This window comes from Phascolarctos cinereus, unplaced genomic scaffold (assembly GCF_003287225.1).
Source record: "Phascolarctos cinereus isolate Bilbo 61053 unplaced genomic scaffold, phaCin_HiC Scaffold_4;HRSCAF=312, whole genome shotgun sequence".
NCBI classification, from domain to species: domain Eukaryota; kingdom Metazoa; phylum Chordata; class Mammalia; order Diprotodontia; family Phascolarctidae; genus Phascolarctos; species Phascolarctos cinereus.
The window spans coordinates 331,947,164-331,965,874 of record NW_027555847.1 but is presented as its reverse complement, the minus strand read 5'-3'; the positions used below and the strand labels follow the sequence as shown (position 1 = coordinate 331,965,874).

The 18,711-nt window shown below is 40.7% G+C and overlaps 1 protein-coding gene and 1 long non-coding RNA gene across 2 annotated transcripts in view; both read left to right on the top strand.

Annotated features, from left to right (window-relative positions):
* The first annotated feature begins 445 nt into the window (after positions 1-445).
* Positions 446-18,711, top strand: part of ZSWIM6 (zinc finger SWIM-type containing 6) — a 215,793-nt gene continuing 197,527 nt past the window's right edge. Inside the window, exon 1 of the mRNA XM_021007235.2 lies at positions 446-1,114. Coding sequence (XP_020862894.2) covers positions 469-1,114 — 646 coding nt within the window. The 5' untranslated portion in view covers positions 446-468. The remainder of the gene's footprint in view (positions 1,115-18,711) is intronic.
* LOC144456916 (uncharacterized) overlaps positions 6,531-18,711 on the top strand; it is a 55,987-nt gene continuing 43,806 nt past the window's right edge. The window contains exon 1 of the long non-coding RNA XR_013486139.1: positions 6,531-6,643. This is a non-coding gene — a long non-coding RNA (uncharacterized LOC144456916). The remainder of the gene's footprint in view (positions 6,644-18,711) is intronic.

Below are 18,711 nucleotides of genomic sequence, written 5' to 3'. Positions count from 1 at the left end.
GCATTCGAGGTTGGGAGGGAGCGAAGGCAAGCGGGAGAACGGACACACCCACGGCCTCGGGTCCCGCCCCTTCCCTCGGGAACCCCGCCTGAACCCCCGCCCTCCTACGTCACAGCAGGTTGACATTCTACCAACCCACCCCAACTACCAACCCGCTCCGCCCGAGCAGTCTACGCCACCGCCGCCGACGCCCCCCTCTGCGGGGGTCCATGGCTCGCTCTATTTATGTTTCGGCCCGGTGATTTGCATAATCCCCGCCTTCCTCCCGTAAGTCCCCTTATATTCACCCCGCCCTTCTCTCCCCAGCCCCCTCCTCCTCGCGGGGAAGGCCCCACCTCCCCTGCCCCTACAAGGAGCGACTAGCCCTAGATGGCGGCGTGGCGTCGCGGCGGCGTGTGCGTGTCGCGCTTCCTCGTGCCGTTTATAGGGTCCCGGCACTTCCGCTGTGGGGTTAGAAGCTGCGCGGTCATGGCGGAGCGCGGACAGCAGCCTCCTCCAGCGAAACGGCTCTGCTGCCGGCCCGGAGGCGGTGGAGGCGGGGGCAGCAGCGGCGGCGGCGGCGGCAGTGGCAGTGGGGGCAGCGGCTACAACTCCGCCTGCCGGCCGGGCCAGCGAGCGGGCGGCGCGGCTGTGTGTGGGGGTGGCTCGGCGCTGGGGCTGCTACCGCTCGGGAAGACCCAGAGTCCGGAGTCGCTGCTGGACATCGCGGCGCGGAAGGTGGCCGAGAAGTGGCCGTTCCAGCGGGTGGAGGAGCGCTTCGAGCGGATCCCGGAGCCCGTGCAGCGCCGGATCGTCTACTGGTCCTTCCCTCGCAGCGAGCGGGAGATCTGCATGTACTCGTCCTTCAACACCGGGGGCGGCGCCGGCGGCGGCGGCGGAGACGAGAGCGGCGGCGGAGGCGGCGGCGGCGGCAGCGGCGGCGTCTCCTCGTCCTCGTCGTCCAACTCCGCCGCCGCCGCCGCCGCCGCCGCCGCTGCTGCCGCTGCCGCCGCCGCCGCCGGGGCGGCCGTGGGGGCCGGCGGGGCAGGGGACAGCGGCGACGAGACCCGGCTGCCTTTCCGCCGGGGCATCGCGCTGCTGGAGAGCGGCTGCGTCGATAACGTCCTGCAAGTCGGTGAGTCACAGGACAAATATGCCATTCACTCCCCGTCCGTCCGCCCGTCGGTCCGCCAGTCCTCCCGAGAGTCCGTCCGTCGGTCCATCCGTCCGCCCGCCGCCCTCTGACCCCCCAACATCAGCCTCCCGTGCCTTCCCCCCTCCCCCCTCTCTGCTCTCTCCGTCTGCCTGCTTCTTCCCCAGCCCCCTTCTCTTGCAGGCACCCCCCACCCCCAGCCTCGTCTCCACCGTCACATCCAGTCCCCTCGAATGAATCCAGACGATAATAAAAAGCTTGCACTTCCTCTTTCCCACCCCTCTTTCAAACCCCGCACCCCAACTCCAGACCTCTTCCCTACACACACACACACACACACACACACCACCCCTTCCTTTAGTTTTCCCCGAGATCGGGGCAACACGAGTGGGAAATGAATCAGCAAGGAGAGACCCACTTGAAGGGGTGGGTGGGTGGGTGGGTGTTGTTTGCTCTCTTTTTTTCTCTTCTACTCCCTGAAGAGGGCTTTTTTTTAGGGGTGTGGGGGGTGTATCTGGACAAAGAGGCTTTTTGTAGGGCACAAGTACCCCCTTCGCGTGGTGTGGGGTGCGTGGTGTGAGTGTGTGTGTGCGTGTTGGGAGGGGGTTCAATCTGCAGCAGACAATGCAGCGAGCAAGCTGATCCCGGGGCGGCTGCCGCCGCTGTCCTCTCTTTCTTTCTCTTCTCCCCCTCCTGCTCACCCTCCCCTCCCTCCTCCGTTCTTCTTCCCCCCAGTGATTTGAGGGGAGGGGGAATACATTTCCATGCTCTTGAGCGGATGGTCCTCTCCGGGGCTGCCGCGGGTGAGCCGGCGGATGGATGGCTGGCTCCGGGGCTGCTGCGGAGAGAAAAGGCGGAGGCTCCTCCAGTTGCCTTGGGATTTAACTGTTTTCTCTCTTCTCCAGAACCAGCAGCCAAAAAAAGGGGGTGAGGAGGGGGCGAGATGGTCTCCCCTTCGCTAGACACTTCCTCTTGTCTCCTTTCTTTCACTCTCTTCCAGAGATCTTTTCTCTTTCAGTTTAAAAGCCCCTGAATTAATTAGTGTGTGTGTCCCGTAAATAAACAGGTCCGAAGATTCTTTTTTAGATTTAATATGTTTCAGATGGCTGTTTGGGATGGCTGTTTGTTTTATAGGGGGTGTGTGTTTTCTCTTCTGTTTTTGTTTGAGATGGGTGGTCAGATTATATTTTTATTGGTGTGCGTTGGAGACCTGGTGGTGAGCTGGGGTTTCTCTTCCCCCCCACTTTGAGCTCAGCCTTGTGCCTGGACAGATTTCTCTGGACGCTCCAGTTTCTTCCCTTCTTCCTCTTTGGTCCAACCCCCTCTGGCTATATTTGCCCACTGCGCATCTTGCATAGCAGTGGGGCAATTCCTCTTCAGGGAGGATGAGGAGGGGCATCTGACACTTTGTTCTCTTTTTCATGTTTGTGTCCTTTTCAGTTTTCTGTTACCCTTCGAAAAGGGGAAAGCAAACAAAAGCGTCTCTTTATTTCTTTTCAGTGCTTGTAAAATAGAAGAGATTTGACAAAGGCAGAAGGGCTTGTGATTTAAAGCTACACAACCCCTTTCTCTGACAGTCCCTGGGAGACCCTTTTAAACTCTGTATTTGAGAAAAGCTTTTCTCTCTTCTCTTCTCCACCCCCAACCCCCTCCTCCCTCTCGTCCAGCTCTGTTTCTGTTCAGTGGGCAGAGGGACTTGGACTGAAACAAACAATTTTATAATTGAAATCCTATCCTCCCCTCTCCTAAATGATAGACATTCCCCCCCCCCTTTGTCATAGATTATGTGAAATGGTAAGGACTAAAGGCTATCAAAGGAAATCTGGATAGGATTTGCACTTTTTACTTTTGCTTTGGAGTATAACTTTTTCTTATTTCTAGTATTTCTTTCATATTAAGAAAATTAAGTTTTGTTTTAAATCCTGTAGGCTATAGGTAATTAATTTGAATTCTGAATGTAATCTGCAAATGTTAATTTCTGCCTGGCCATTTATTTTCCACAGACTGCCTCCAATGTTGCCTTATATTAAGTCTCCGTACCTTCTGCCTTGGGCGTCTGAGGCTATCTAAGCCTCTTTTGATGTAGTTAATGTTCTCTCAGATTTTACTTTTACCTATTTTCTGCTGGTTTGAAAAGGTTGAAGTACATCTATGGTTTCCCAAGGGTGGCAAAGAAGCTCTTTTTTTTTTTTTAGGTCTTAGTTGGCAATGTTGAGGATTTTTTTTTTTTGCCTGTGCTTGACTCTGCTTGCAAGCAATGAGGAATGACAGGAGTGCACATAGGGAGGGTTTCTTGGCTGATTGCATTTAAGCAAGGAATTCACTGTGAAAATAAAGCCAAGGGGCGATAAATAAAAGATGCAATCTTCTGTAGGAGACAGACACACAGCGTGGGCTTTGCCTGCTTTCAGCAGTGGAAAGAGGCCTTGGTGAGTAGTTGTAAAAGAAAATAGTAACTTTTTTGTGTAGTCTTAAAAGGGGAGGGGGCCATTGAGTGATTTTGGCAACAGTAGATGTGAAGAAATGTTATGCATTTAATACAGCTCAAGTGTTGACCACCACCCCTGGAATACTTAATACATACCAAACAAGTACTGTACAAATTGTGGAAAATGTTCTTTTTCTCCTTCTGAGTTGTGCCAGTTTCCTTAACTTCCAAGTTGTATTACTTGTTGTGCCAGTCAAGTTGGAGATCTTGGGCTGCTACACATCTTGACAGTTGGCACTATGAAATATAAACTTGTTATGACTTTGGGTGGGGGACTAAGAGGGCAGGTTAAAGATAGAATTCAATTTAAATTATGGTTTGGCTTCTGTTTAAGCATATGTATGATAAATAAGGAGTGTTTGTCAAGGTGAGTGTTTCTGTTGTGGAACTTGTTCTCGATTTCAATTTCAAAGCCAATCTTCGGAGCTTAGTTCTTTTATTGAAGAGGTAAAGATTAAAGCCATTTTTAGATACAAAATTTTAAATTGAATTTTATGTTTATGTGACAGAGGTGACTAAATCAAAAATTTTAAGTTACATGCAGGAATGTTGATAGAATTTTCCTGGATTTTTGATTCAGAGTTACACAACAGGAGATATGCATTTGTGGAAGAATTACATTGAGTGATGAATTTTCTACATAAAACAAATCTAATATTTGGTGTATTGGACTGAATTTATTATGAGACTTACATAAGAATTTCCATTGTCATCTGAATTGATGGTCTTTTTTTGTGCTGAGGTTTCATACATTTATCTGACGCAATCAAAAAAAATTTTATCTTCTGAATTTAGCATTATCAGATGTGTAGTGCTTAAAGCAAAACATTTCATCAACTTGTTATAGAAAAGTAGTTGAAAAGGCCTAGATTGCTTTACAAAACAACCCCATACTTTCAGTTCTTTGAATTGGAGAAATGGCATCAAAGTTGGGAAGACCTGTATTTAAATTCTACTTTACCTTCTTATCAGCTGTGTATGGCTGTGGGCAAGTCTCCTAACTTCCTTAGGCATCAGTTTCCTTATTTGTAGAATGGGGGAAAATAGTACCTCCTTCTTTGAGTTGTTTTAACGTATATATTTAAAGTCCGAATCAGCCTTAAACTATAGAAATGCCAACTATTCTTATTAAATGCTATTTTGAAGGCTTAATATGAATATCATGACTGCCGTTAAATAACTGATACAGAAAACTTAAAAATCTGAACAATCCCTGCTTCCCTTCTTCCTCAGAATGTCTAGATCCTTCTTGTTCAGAAATCACACTGTTTTGATTTGTGTCTGACCTGCAGATTAAGCTGCAAGACTAGAGTTTGTAGCCTCCTTCACTTTTTTCCCCCCAGAAGAGAATGAAGGATATCAATCCTTAGTTGGAGTTATTTACTTGACAGTCATTTATTCACTCATTTATTTATTTATTTATTCATTCACTTATTTATTTATCTATTCATTTATTTATTTGGATAGGCAATGGGTTAAGTGACTTGCCCAGGGTCACACAGCTAGTAAGTGTTATGTGTCTGAGGCTGGATTTGAACTCAGGTTGTGTCTGAGGCTGGATTTGAACTCAGGTCCTCCTGAATCCAAGGTCGGTGCTCTATCCACTGGGCCACCTAGCTGCCCCATTTTATTTTACTTATTTATTTAAATTTTTTTTTTAAAAGGATTTGACAGTCTTTAAGTAGGGACAGTGGGTAGTGCTAGGATGTAGCGTTAGAAGTCTGGGAGATGTGTAGTGTGGACCCAGGCTGTTAGCTAGCTGTGTGACCCTGGGCAGGTAGGTCACTTAGCTTTTATATGCTTCAAGTTCTTAATTATAAAATAGTTAATGAACTGAAACAGACAATACCTCTAAGCCATTGAAATTTAAGATATGATTCTCTTTTAGGTTGGACACTTTTGTAAGAAGATTTGATTCTGAAAGTACTTAAATAAATGCGTCCTGTTTATTGCTGATTGTTAACATTAACCTTGACACCTGTATTCCGTAGATAGCACTAATAGTTATTTTGACACAAACTTTGTCTTTTAATCAGTAATAAAGTGCTCTGTTGTGGATGATATATAAGAACAGTAAATCCTAAAATTAACCAAATTTGTATTTTTTCATTGCTTTTTTCATTGAGAATATTAGTTGCCACGTACTCTTGGATTCAGCGACATTGACTTGCTTGCTATTCCACTAACACGACCCCTGCACCTTCTGACTCCAGGCATATTCTCTGGCTGTCCTCGATGCCTGGAATGCTCTGCTTTTTCATTTCTGCTTACTGGCTTCCTTCAGGTCGCAGCTAAAGTCCCATATTCTACAGGAAGCCTTTCTCAATCCCTCTTAATTTTCGTGTCTGCCTTTCTTTTACTTAATTTCTATTTGTCCTATATATAGCTTGTTATTTATATTTGTTTGCTTGTTGTCTCCCTCATTAGATTGTGATCTCCTTGAGGACAGGGATGGACTGTCTTTTACTGGTTTTGTATCCCTGGGCTTAGCACAGAGCCAGGCACATAGGTACTTACTACATGCTTATTGACTGATTACTTAAATTTTAATTCATCAAGAATTTGTTGAGCATTGCACTGTTCTGATGAAATGAAGGGGTGGATGGAGTTAACACATATGTTTCAAGTGAAAAATTTGAAAATTCTTTGGGTGCCTTGATTAGCAGTGATTCACAGTGTAATAGGGAAATCCTAGACTTTTGGAGACTAGGTTATCAGACTAGGTTTTGTTTTGAACAAAAAGTTTTATTAAAAAGTTGAATTTTCAGTAATAGAATGTGGAATTAAAGATCTGGGTTAGACAGATATCTCTGCTCTTTCAAAAATCTTAATTTCTTGCCATACCTGGTGTATGTATAAATAGCACATACTTGATATGAGAAAGAAAAAGCTACCCAAGGACTTTGACATCAAGTTGATCCACAGGCCAAGTGTACTCACTCACTGTGCTTTGAATTTCATCCCTTTTGCAGATGTGAGGCTTTGTTATCTTTTTGAAACATCAGCATATGTGCATTGAAAAAGTGAGTATTGAAATTGTTAAAGTATATATATATATTTTTTAGCAAAAATACCTTAATTTTTTAAACATAAATTAGTGAATAATGTAGTTAATTGTGAGAACTAGCATTTCAACCAACACGCAATGCTTTGGGCATTGTGATAATTTGTTTTGATTAAGAGAACCTGTAAGGATGTCTATACTTATTTTTATAAATTTATTTCTTGGGGGTGATCTCCTTACTTGACAGGTACAATTCAGTTAACAGCTACATTTGAACTCTGAGTATTTCCTCTAGAAAGTAATAAACCAGTGGGTCTAGTTTTTTAAAACAACAGCAACAAAGCCCAAACATAAAGGATTTAGTTTAAGAATAAGAGATTAAAGGCACTGACAGAGTATTTTCATCGAGTAGAGTGGCAGGCCAAGGAATGTCTGTTGTTTAGTCTTTTTCTTTATTTTCCCCCTTCCTTGATCTGGTCTCTTGGTTATGTGAAGATTGAATTTTTGCATACTTGTAGAAGAATTTTGTTTTTTACATTGGCGCACCAGGCCATTTAGTATAGTTAGTTTTCTTTATTAAGAAGGAAAAAAAGTAGTCTTGGACATTTTATTTCTCAGGAGTGATTTTTGGTATGTGAGAAAATTAATTCTGGTCAGAACCAGAGAATGAGAAAAAGATTTTTTGGGGGTGTGTATCAGATTTGAACTGCTTTTGACCTTAAAGTCTGCTTATTTTTGCCACCCTTGAGAAGCCAAGAAGGTTAACACTTTTTTTTCTCTGAAAGTAGGTGATGAAAAGTTAGTATTTCTCCTCCAAATTTATATCATGGAGATTTGGAAGATAACTGTAAATTGACTTAACTTTAGTCTGTTACTATTGGAAAAACAATCTAGGCAAGAACTTAGTTTTCCTTGTTTTAAGCTTTTTGACATAAACATCTCAGTATTGATCTCAGAATGAGATATAGAGGGAATAAGTTTGTTTTTTAAATGCTAAAGAATCCCCATTTGCCTTGAGAATGCTACTGCCAAGTGGTTTGCTCAGAGAAGATATTAGGTATGTGTTTCTTTCTTATAAAGTGATATTTAAAATTTTGAGTTTAGTGTGAAGAAATCTTTGCGGTGAACCTTTAAAAAAAAAGTGGTTATATGAGATTAAAAAACTGATATAACAGTTGCCTGTAGAGAGCTGTGTTTTCTGCTGAGAATGTTCTTTTTTCCATTTCTTTCAGTTCTTTATAATTAAGATGTTTCCTTTATCAAGAAAGTATAGATTAACTAAATCCTGACAAATAATATCAAATACCTTATTATTTAAAATGACTGTGGGTTAACTATTTTTTAGATCAGATTTTAATAATAGACTTCTGTGTAGATATCTTAATTTTTAATAAAAATTTTATTCTTATGATTGTTCTTGAGTGATACCTAGTTGTTTTAGTAGCTGAATTCCTCCCCCTCTCCCTAGATATTTGACTTTTCAGAAATAATTAGGAAAAGATAGTGATTTAATCAAATCATATTAAGTTTGTAGATAATCTGATCAAATTGTAATGATCCCTTTATAAGTATACACGTCCCATTTCTTTTTAAAAAAGTATATTGAAATCTGATAGGATGTGTTTATGATCATTATTCTTGTAGAAATATTGGATAATCTTAGGATTCCAGTATAATTAGACCTTTAATTACAATATTGGATTGTGTTAGAAGGATTTTTCTAAATTTTTAAATTACAAAATATGAAGCATTTCTGGTCAACATTTTAGTCTTATGCTAAATAATTTGGTTTTAAGTATAATACTAGCATATACATACTAGTGTGAAAACATGATTTTAAGAATAATTTTGTACTGATTTCATTAGGTAAATCAGAAATTCATTTAACAAATTAATGTGCTGAAAATTTAGGTAACTTGCCTACTTGTCTTGATTTGTTTAACAATCTGTCCCTTTCTGTAAAGCGTTTTTCATTGTTAATTGGCATCATAGCTCTGGTGTAGGAAAAATTTTTAAGGAAAATAACAAAATTGTTTTATGGAAATAGATTTTTATATTTTTACTCATTTTAAAATCCATTTCAGGTCAGTATAAGTGTAAGTTGTTGGTGATTAAAAAAAATCAAACAATATCTGACTTTAAGGGATTAACATTTTACTGAAATTGAACCCTAAAAATGATTCCTAAGTCATTAAAATGGTTGAAGTCTATTTGTATTTTGGTTTATCTCATGATTTTAGATATTTGGCAGAATTTTTTTTAATCTCAGCCACAAACTTTCAAATTGTGTTTTGAATTTGGCTTTAAAAACTTTAAAAAAACAACTTAAAAGTATGTATGTATTTGTAGTCTGTATCTATATGCAATTTACAATCTCTACATACATGTTTATGAACCCATAAAAATAATATACTTATTATTGCTTATGTATAGCATAGTGATACATATAGTGTAGTATACATATAGTAATATGTATATATTACTTATTTTGGTATGTATGTATAAACGTGTGTATGTATGTATATGTATGTGTATATATACACACGTACACACACACCACATATACACACAGATGGTGCAGTGGATAGAGCACAGGACCTGGTGTCAGGAAGACCTGAGTTCAAATTCAACCTCAGACACGTACTAGCTGTGTGACTCCTGTCAAGTTACTTAACTCTGTTTGCCTCAGTTTCCACATCTGTCAAATGAACTAGAGAAGGACACAACCACTTCAGTATCTTTTCCAAGTAAACCTCAAGTGAGATCAGGAGGAGTTGGACATGACTGAACAACAATAGAAGTGTATTACTTATTTGTATGTGTGTGTATAAATGCACATTTGTTTTTGAATAGTGTCATGAAATAGATCACATAAGAATTATGACTGCTTGAAATGCAGTCTGCTGTTTGAATGTTGTCTAGTGACTTGTACTTTTACAGGGCCTTGTTTTGATTGCACTTTTCCCTACTTTATTTTGACTTTGCCCCTGTAACAATATTACCTTCTATTGACTCTTTCTTTTATTAGTTTATTTTATGTATGTATTTTGATGTATTTGACCTCATAGCCTCAGTGACCTGGCTTACACCTCTCTATTTTTCTTTTGCTGTGTAAATTTGGGCTCTCATCTTCTTCACGGTGTCACTTGAATGAGATTTTTGTCATGGCTTTCTGCTTAGTGGCAGTTGCCGCTAAATCTTCTAGTATATTGCTCTGTGTGTTTTCTCTTTGTTTGCTTTAACTCAGTTTTAGGATATTTGGTCATAACCGTTGACTCAAATTGTATTTCATTTGTCATTTGATGAAAGACCCTCAACTTTGGAGTATGGTTTTGCAAATGGGTGTAAAATCTGACCTGCTTTGTTGTCTTCATGTAAAAACTTTCCTTTTTTTTTTTTAAGGCAGTTGGGGTTAAGTGACTTGCCCAGGGTCACACAGCTAGTGTTAGGCATTTGGTCTGAGGCCAGAGTTTTTTTTTTTTTTAAATCAGGAGTCAGTTCCTTTTGTAAGCTAGACTAGATATTGATATGCATCTGTGAAAGCATTATTATAGTAAATTAAGTTGAGAATTTGAGTTATCAGGCCTTTAAAAATTAAGTTACCATTTAAAAAATTATGAATGAATAAAAACATCAAGTGCATAGTATGTTTTAGGCATTGTTATAACTCTTCTTGTTGCATGTGATGAGTACATTTGACAGTCTTGGAAGGAACTGGTGGTATCTGTGCAGTGGCTAAGAGTCTGGCATTAATTGGGAGAATGAAGCAGGACCTGTCAGTAAATGTAAAGCCTAGCTAGTAAACTAAAGTTGATCAGATAAATCAAAAACTCTTTTAATGAATTAATGTGCGGAAAATTCAGGTGACTTCCTTTCTTGTCCTGCTTTATTTAACAATCTGTTTACATAAATCATTTTTCTTTGTTAATTAATGTCTGACCTCTAATGTGGGAAAATTATATGGAAAATAATACCTAGGATGATTCTGTGGAAGCAAGCTTTACACTTTTATCCCCTTCCCTCTACCTTTAGCTAATTATACGAGCAATCACTTAGGACATACTGGATTTTATTAGTAAAATGATGAGTGACAGTAACCCGAACTCTTATGGATAGTTGTATGAGTTTATATAATGCCTATATATATATATATGCAGCTGCGTGCCCTTGTACCAGCTAGCAGGATCCCTTGATACTAGAAACAGTCTCTTACCTGAGGAGTTGACTATAACTGGGGAAAAGAAGTTTGATGTTATTGCAGATTTCACTATTCTCACTTTTTCATGTCACTGAAGTACAGATAAGGACTAATTTAACTAAGGATCAGTCGCCGACCCAGGTATATAATGTAAAAAATAAGTCTCTGCCCTCAAGAAATGGGCAGCTAGGTGGTGCAGTGGATAGAATGCCAGACCTGGAGTCAGGAAGATCTGAGTTCAAATTCAGCCTCAGATACATACTAGCTTTGTGACCCTGGGCAGGTCACTTAACCCTGCTTGCCTCAGTTTCCTCATCTGTAAAATGAGCTGGAGAAGGAAATGGCAAACCACTCCAGGTATCTTTGCCAAGAACACCCCAAATGGCGTCATGAAGAGTCAGACATGACTTAAATGACTTGACAACAAAAACCTTCAAGAAGCTTTATTTACTTTATGTGTGGGGAGGCAACATGTTCCTAGATTTAAAATGAATACTAGGTAATTTTGGGGGGGGCTGGGGGAGCACAAGCAGTTGGGGAAGTGCTCAGGAAAGGCCTCATGTAGGGGTGGCATTTGATCTGACCTTAGAAGGAAATTAGGGATTCTAAGAACGTGGTGAGGTGGGAGGGAAGGAGGGAAGACATTCCCAGGTACAAACCAGCCTTTGTGAAGGCATGCAGTTGGGAGCTGGCATGGCAAGCTTGAGGTAGAAAGTCCATTACCTTATTCAGCCTGTTTCCTTTCTTTGGCAAAAATTTTATGGTAACTTCCAACTTCTTAAACACTTCTAATTTTATATTCCATATAGTTTAATATACACACATAGTAGATGTATATACATACTTTCTATGTCACATGAGCAATTTCTTTTCTGATATCTTCAGTCCAGTGACATTTGCTAAATTTCATTAAGATTTTAGTTATAACTTTGGACTGGTAGTAGATCTGAGGTTTAGAATGGTCAATCCAAGGATTTAGTGATTGGGAATAGAGTTAAGTTTAAAGGCAGAAGAAGAGGGAGGCTTTTATCACCTGTCTTATGTTCAGAGAGAAGAGAAAGGTAAGAATTCTGCACTGATAATGCATATTGATTCTCTTCCCCTTATTTATTCCACTCTCCAGGAAACAGAATTGGGGTCAGAAAGATCTGTGTATTCCAGCTGCTACTTCAGGGTTTATTTTTAGCCTGGCCCTGGATCAAATTGGCACGAGGCCAGATAGTGTAGGGATGTTGGCAAATTTCTTAAACCTAAATTTTTTGGATATCAAACTAAACTCCTTCAGGTCCTGTACCCATGATATTACACATGTTGTGATACCCTCTGTTAACAGAGTTAGAGATCCAGACCTAACTTTGGCCCTAACCTGTAGTAAGATGGCCTGGACATATGTGAAGATTGTCACTGGAAGCAACGTCAATATAGTGGAAGGAGCACTGTCTCTGGAGTTAGAAGACCTGAGTTCATGGCCTGTCCCTCACACTTCCCGTGTGATCTCTGGCAAGTCACTTTAATCTCACTTTTCTCATCTTCTTGGCTGTCTTATCACTCTGCTGCCTACATTCCTGCCATTACCTTCATCTTCTTACCCATCCTCCTGGTAACTTTGGGTTCTATCACTGCGCCCCTAGTCCTGATAGATGGGCTTTCACCTTGTCACTTCCTGGCCATCTCATCACCATGCTGTCTCAACTCCTTCTATTCCTCTTCCCTCCCAAAACCCTTGCCCCCAACCTCAGACTCTCCTCCTGGATCTTTTGGTTCAGGTAGGTAAGATTTTACCTTCTTTTGCTGGGAATCAAGCCTGTAGGCCACTTCTTGGCCATTTCCACACCATGCAGCCATTTCTTCCCCCACCTTTACATTTCCCCTTTATATGTTGTCTTCCCTCCTTGGAATATATTCCCTGAGGACAGGAATTGTATTGCTTGTTCATGTATAGTGCCTTGCACATGCTGAATACTTAACAAATGCTCTATCTGCAAAAAAACCCTGAGAGAATTGGACTAGATGGGCTCGAGGTTCCTAATAACTCTAGATCCATGATCCGGCAATCTTGGGCAAATCACTTAAGCTCCCTGAGCCTCAGTTTCCAAACTTTTTTTGAAGTAGTTTACCAAGATGGTGTCTGAAGTCCCTTCTAGCCCTAGATCCTAGGATTCTACAATTCATTTTAATCATCACTTGCTGAAATTATGGACTACAATTTTGAAACATTTTTAGTTAATTAAACAAATTTACTAAGTCCCTGTTATATGCACAATATAGCATTAGTGAAGATAAAAATTTAGGAAGTTCAGGAGAAGAGGAGAGAGACCTTTCTCTGGTTGTGGACCTTCATTCTTTTGCCGCCCACGTTCACTGGGGGAAGGCTGTTAGGTGCTGTCTGTACAACATCCATCTGTGCCAGGGCGAGGCAGCTTCTACCTTTTGCTGCCAGCCTGATCTCCCTCTCAAGATGGGATGAACTTTTAGTGGGAAGAGGAGCCACCTTCTCTGACCTTGGGTCTTGTATCTCCTGCTTTGTGGGTTTGACTTCCATTTTCTAGCTGCTATGTGTCTCCTGACTAATCTTCAGTCTTTGAATGGAAGTGAAATGAAACAGACCTCTCATCTGACTGTGCTTTCCATCTCATTGCTGCACTTGTCTCCTGTCTGATGTCTAGCCTCCTCTGGGAAGAGAACTGGTGCCTTCTATTCAATCATGAATATTATACCTGATCATAATGTACGTATCCAAGTGATTCAAAACCCTTGTAGTTGGCTATCATCAATACCCCATTCTTCATTCCTCACTAGCTGATTGCTTATTCCCTTTCCCCTCAACCCTCTCACCCCAAAGTCATGACCAGACACCACTCTGCAGCTTCCATTGTGCCCTTTGGAATGCTTGTTCCATAGGCAACAAACTTCCTTTCATCCTAAATCTTTTACTCTCTCACTCCTTCCATCTTCTAAGCAGTCACCAAGATCTGGCTTCCCCATGGCTTCTGGCTACCCTTTCCATTACTGACTGCATCCTCCCTCATTCCCCTTGGCTCAGGGATAGAGGTGGGGGAGTTGGAATACTTCCAGGTTCTCTTCCTACCTCCATCACTCAGTAACTTTTCTCCTTTGAGGTTCATTCAGTTCATATCTACAACCAGTTTGGAATCCTGGTAGCTGTCTATAGACATACAGGTCATTCCCCTTCCTCAAGTTTGGTATCTGGATCACAGTTTTCCTCTTCTCTTCAATCCCTGCCTTCATAGGAGGGGACTACAACAGACATCTTGACTCTCCCCCATTCACCTTAACCACTCAGTACTTCAACCTACTTGTTTCTAGGACCTATTTCTCCATATTACCTCAGCCACACACAGAGATGGTCATATCTTTGATTTTGCCCTCACCAATAAATGCACTGCCTCTGTGTTGAAGAATTTTTGAATTCCCCTTATCTGATCATAACCTAATGACTTTCCACCTCTCCCTTTGCCTTCCCTCACTCTCACCTACTCTTCATTCACAGAGTAACCCCCAAATCCTTGACCCCTCAGTTGTCTTCCAGGGCATCATCCCTGTACTAACCACTTTCTCCTCTTTTCCTATCCTGACCCCTTGTTGAGCCAGTTTAACTCTACACAGTCCTCTCCCCTCTAGTTCCTGGCCTCCTTATCACATTGCTTATTGTGCTCCACCAAACCTCAACCTTGGATGACTGTCACCATTGACTGAAACCTTTGTTTCTTATGTATACCCTGCTGAATGAAGGTGGAGAAAATCAGCTGTTCTCACTGAATCCACTACCTCATTGTGGGCCCTCATTGCTGCTAGGCAAGCCTTCTCTACTTTCCTTGTAAGTTTATTATTCTACAGCAACTTTTCCAAAATGTTTCATTCCTTCTCAAACCTCCCATGGTTCACTCTTTCCCATCCCTCTCAGCTGAGAACCTTGCCTCACAGTTGACAGGAAAAATTTCTGCCATTCACCATGCACTCTGTCCTCTCTTTTCTTCTTCATTTCATCATTCATCATTTGCCACCATCTCTTCCTTCACAACCTTGAATCACATGGAAGAGATGGCTAGCCCCCTGTACAAGCACTCCCTACTCCTGTCTCCTACAACAGATTCCCCAGTCCACCCTCTCCACCCTATCATCTCCACTCTATTGTGGATCTTTATTCTCTCCCTGTCTACTGGCTCCTTCTCTACAGCCTACAAACATGCCCCATTTTCAAAAAACCCTCACTTGCTCCTCCAAACCTTCTAACTATCATCCTGTGTTTCTTTTGTCCTTTGTGGCTAAATTCTTTGAGAGGGTTGTTTGCGATAGGTGCCTCTCCACTTTCCTCTCACTTTTTTTTCTCAACTCCTCACAATCCAGCTTCCAACCTCATTATTCCACTGAAACTATCTTCCAAAGCTACCAGTGATCTTGCCAGATCCAATGACCTTTTTTCAATTCTCATTTTTCTTGACCTCTCTGTAGCCTTTCACATGGTCATCACCCTCTTCTTGGCACATGACTTTCTTCTGGTTCTCCTTCTACCTAGAAAATTGCCTCTTCTCACACTCCTTTGTTGGATTCTCATTCAGTTTACACCTTCTAACCATCAGTATCCAGCAGGGTTCTGTCCTGGGCCCTCTTCTGCCTCTCTACTTCTTCTCTCGGTGATCCCTTCAGCTCCCATGGATTAAAATCATCTCTCTGCTGGTGATTGTCATTTACCTTTCCTGCCCTAACTTCTCTGCTGGTCTCTAGCCTTGAATATGCAACTTTCTTTTAGATATCGGGAGACAGATGTCTATTGGACTCAGCATAACCCAAACTGAGCTCATTATTTTTCCCTCTATGTTTTCCCCTCCCCTCCCCACTTCCCTATTACTGTCCAGGATGCCATTATATTCCCAGTCCCCTAGACTCGGAGTTCTTTACGCACTATTTCTTAATGCTCTGTGCCCCCACCCCCATCCTCTCTGTTGTCAAGGCCTGTCCTGTCAATCTTCTCTTGGACGCTGCCATAACCTTTGGTGCAGGCCCTCACCCTGTCACATTTGCACAATTGCAATAGCCTGTTGGTTGTTGTCTGTCATAAGTCTCCCCACTCCAGTCCATTCTTCATTCAGCCATCGAAGTGATTTTCCTAAAGCTCAGGACTGACCACGTAACACACTCATACTCAGTGAACTCCAGTGGCTTCCCACCTTATCATCTTCAGGATCAAATACAGAATTCTCTGTTTGGTGTTCAAAGCCCTTCATAACCTCGTACCTTCCTGCCCCCCCCCCCCAACTTTCCAGTCTTTTTATACCTTATTTCTCAATCCAGTAACACTAGCCACCTGGCTGTTCCATAAACAAGACATTATATCTCTGCCTCCTGGCATTTTCTCTGGCTGTCCCCAATGCCTAGATGCTCTTCTCTCTCATCTTTGCTTTATGGCTCCCCTCTTTTTTTTGTTTTTGTTTTTTACCTAAGTCCCAACTAAAGTCTCATCATCTTCCAGAAACTTTCCCCAGCCCTCTTAATTTGAATGCCTTCTGTCTTACTTATTTCTTATTTTTTCTGTATATAGCTTGCTTTGTATGTATTTTTTTGCATATTATCTTTTCCATTTGATTGTAAGCTCCTTGAGGACAGGGAGTATCTTTTGCCCCTTTTTTGTTCCCAGTAGTTAGCACAATGCTGGGCACATACAAGGCATTTAATAAATATTTATTATTTATTATTGAATTATCAAATATATATTATAATATTTATATAATATAATGTTTAATTAAATATTTATTGATTCACTGACTGCTCTGACAAACTTTATGTCTACAATATGGCAAAATTTGTAATGATTCAGAGGACATAAGAACCTAAGTTATATTATGTGGTTTATCTAGTCCATTGTTGTTAATAACAGTAACATTTTTATAAATTAAATATAATATATTATGAAAAAATACTTTGTAAATAATTGTTATTGTTATCTTTATTCCTACACCTGTAATTTCTTATGTGGAAATTTCCTCCACCAACATAGATTAGAAGCTCGTCTATAGCCTAGAGTTACCTAAGATGGGAACTGAAAGGTTAGAATACCTGCCCATGGTCACACAGCTAGTGTTGGAAAGCTGGGCTTGGAGTCAGGACAGCCTGGACTTACTTACTCTGCCATTGTTAATGTTATTAAAGAACTGGCTGATGTGATGGTTGAAGCACTCCCATTGAAAAATAGTTTGGATAATGGAAAAGAGACCACAGAATTCAAGAAAGGCAAAGGTCCCAGTTTTCCCAAAAAATGGAAGAGAAAAATGGATTGTGTAGACTACAGGCCAGTAAACTTGAAGATTGTAGAATTTCTTATTAAAGGGATGGTTAATGAACATCTAAAATAGAAGGACTGATCCAAAGTGAGCTAGCATGGCTTTACTGAGCACAGGTTTGCTAGCCTATTCTAATTCCTCCCACCCTGTGCCCCATTTTTTGACAGAGTAACCAAGTAAATCAGAGGAATAATGCCTATGCATTATGTGTTTGTAACCTAGATTATGGCAAAGTGTTTGATGGTTTCACAAAGTTACCACACAGGATTTGTCCATGTTTTCAAAATCAGAGGTCCTTTGTGGATATGGAGGAATATTCGTTAAACATGACTATACTAGACATGGCCTCTGAGCTCCCTTCCAACTCTGATTCTGGTGGTATGTGAGATATGTAGATCTGCTATTATTACCTTCATTTTATAATTCAAGAAAGTGAAGTTGAGTGACATGCCTGAAGGTCACATAGCTACTGAGTGTTGGAGCCATCAAGAGAAGTGGAATTTTCACGTTATTTCTGATATGCTTTGAATGGTAGAATTCAGAGTTAGAATGGACATTAGAGATCCCCTCATCTTTTATAAATAAGGCCACTGAAGTCTTGAGAGTTGTAGTAACTTGCCCAAAGTCACCATGCTAGGAAAGGATTCAAACCCACCCATGCCTTGTAAATAACAATCCAGTGTACCCTGGAGGTTTTGGATCATGAATTAATGCCATACTTGTTCTGGGAACACACATCATTTTCTGCAGTTGTTGGTATGCCCTTTGCTTACACAGTGATTGGCTCTACATCTTAGGTGTGGTTCATGCTGCAGCTACAAGTTCAAACAATTACAAAAAAACCCTTGCCTTTTCTTCTTAGAAGCAGTTGTTCATTAGGTTGATATTTAGTTAATATTTGCTTGTAGGTTTGTTCTGTACAGTACTCTTTGAGTTTATATTTAGTAGCTACTGTATGTTCAGGCTCTTGAAATAAGGGAATACAAAGAACTTTGAGTATTATTATTGATTGATTGCACTTTTCATGCAAAATATGCCAGGTTTATTCTTGAGCAGATTAAAAACTGTTGATCTATTTTTTTTTTGTGAAGAGGTTTTTGGAAAGTAAAGCACTTGTGTGGTCTATTCACTCTTTCTAAAGCATTAAATATATAAATGAGGTTATGTTAAGAATGCTTTACAGTGTACAAATAAGAAACAGTAAGGATGATTATTATTCCCTTAACCAATACATGTTGGTATAATGTACTTAGGTCATGGGATGGCAGGGTAACATTTAGTTAGCAAATTGATCTACTGCCCTTTTTAAGGTAGCACACAATAATTGGCTTAAATTACTAGAAATAGAATCAAAATTGATTTTTTTCTTCAACTTGTCTTTAAGGCATAGTTTAGATGAATTCTGCTGAATTCACCATGAAAGCAGAAAGTTCAAGATTAAGGGGACTTAGTAAAAATAAAATGATAGCCTATTAGATTGTAGAAGTGAAATGTTTTAGCCTTAATTAAAATTCCTATATTTTAGAAGATAATTTTGTTACAGAGTGTAGTAAAATGGCCAGTTTGTATAGTGTTGCAGAAATATTTTAT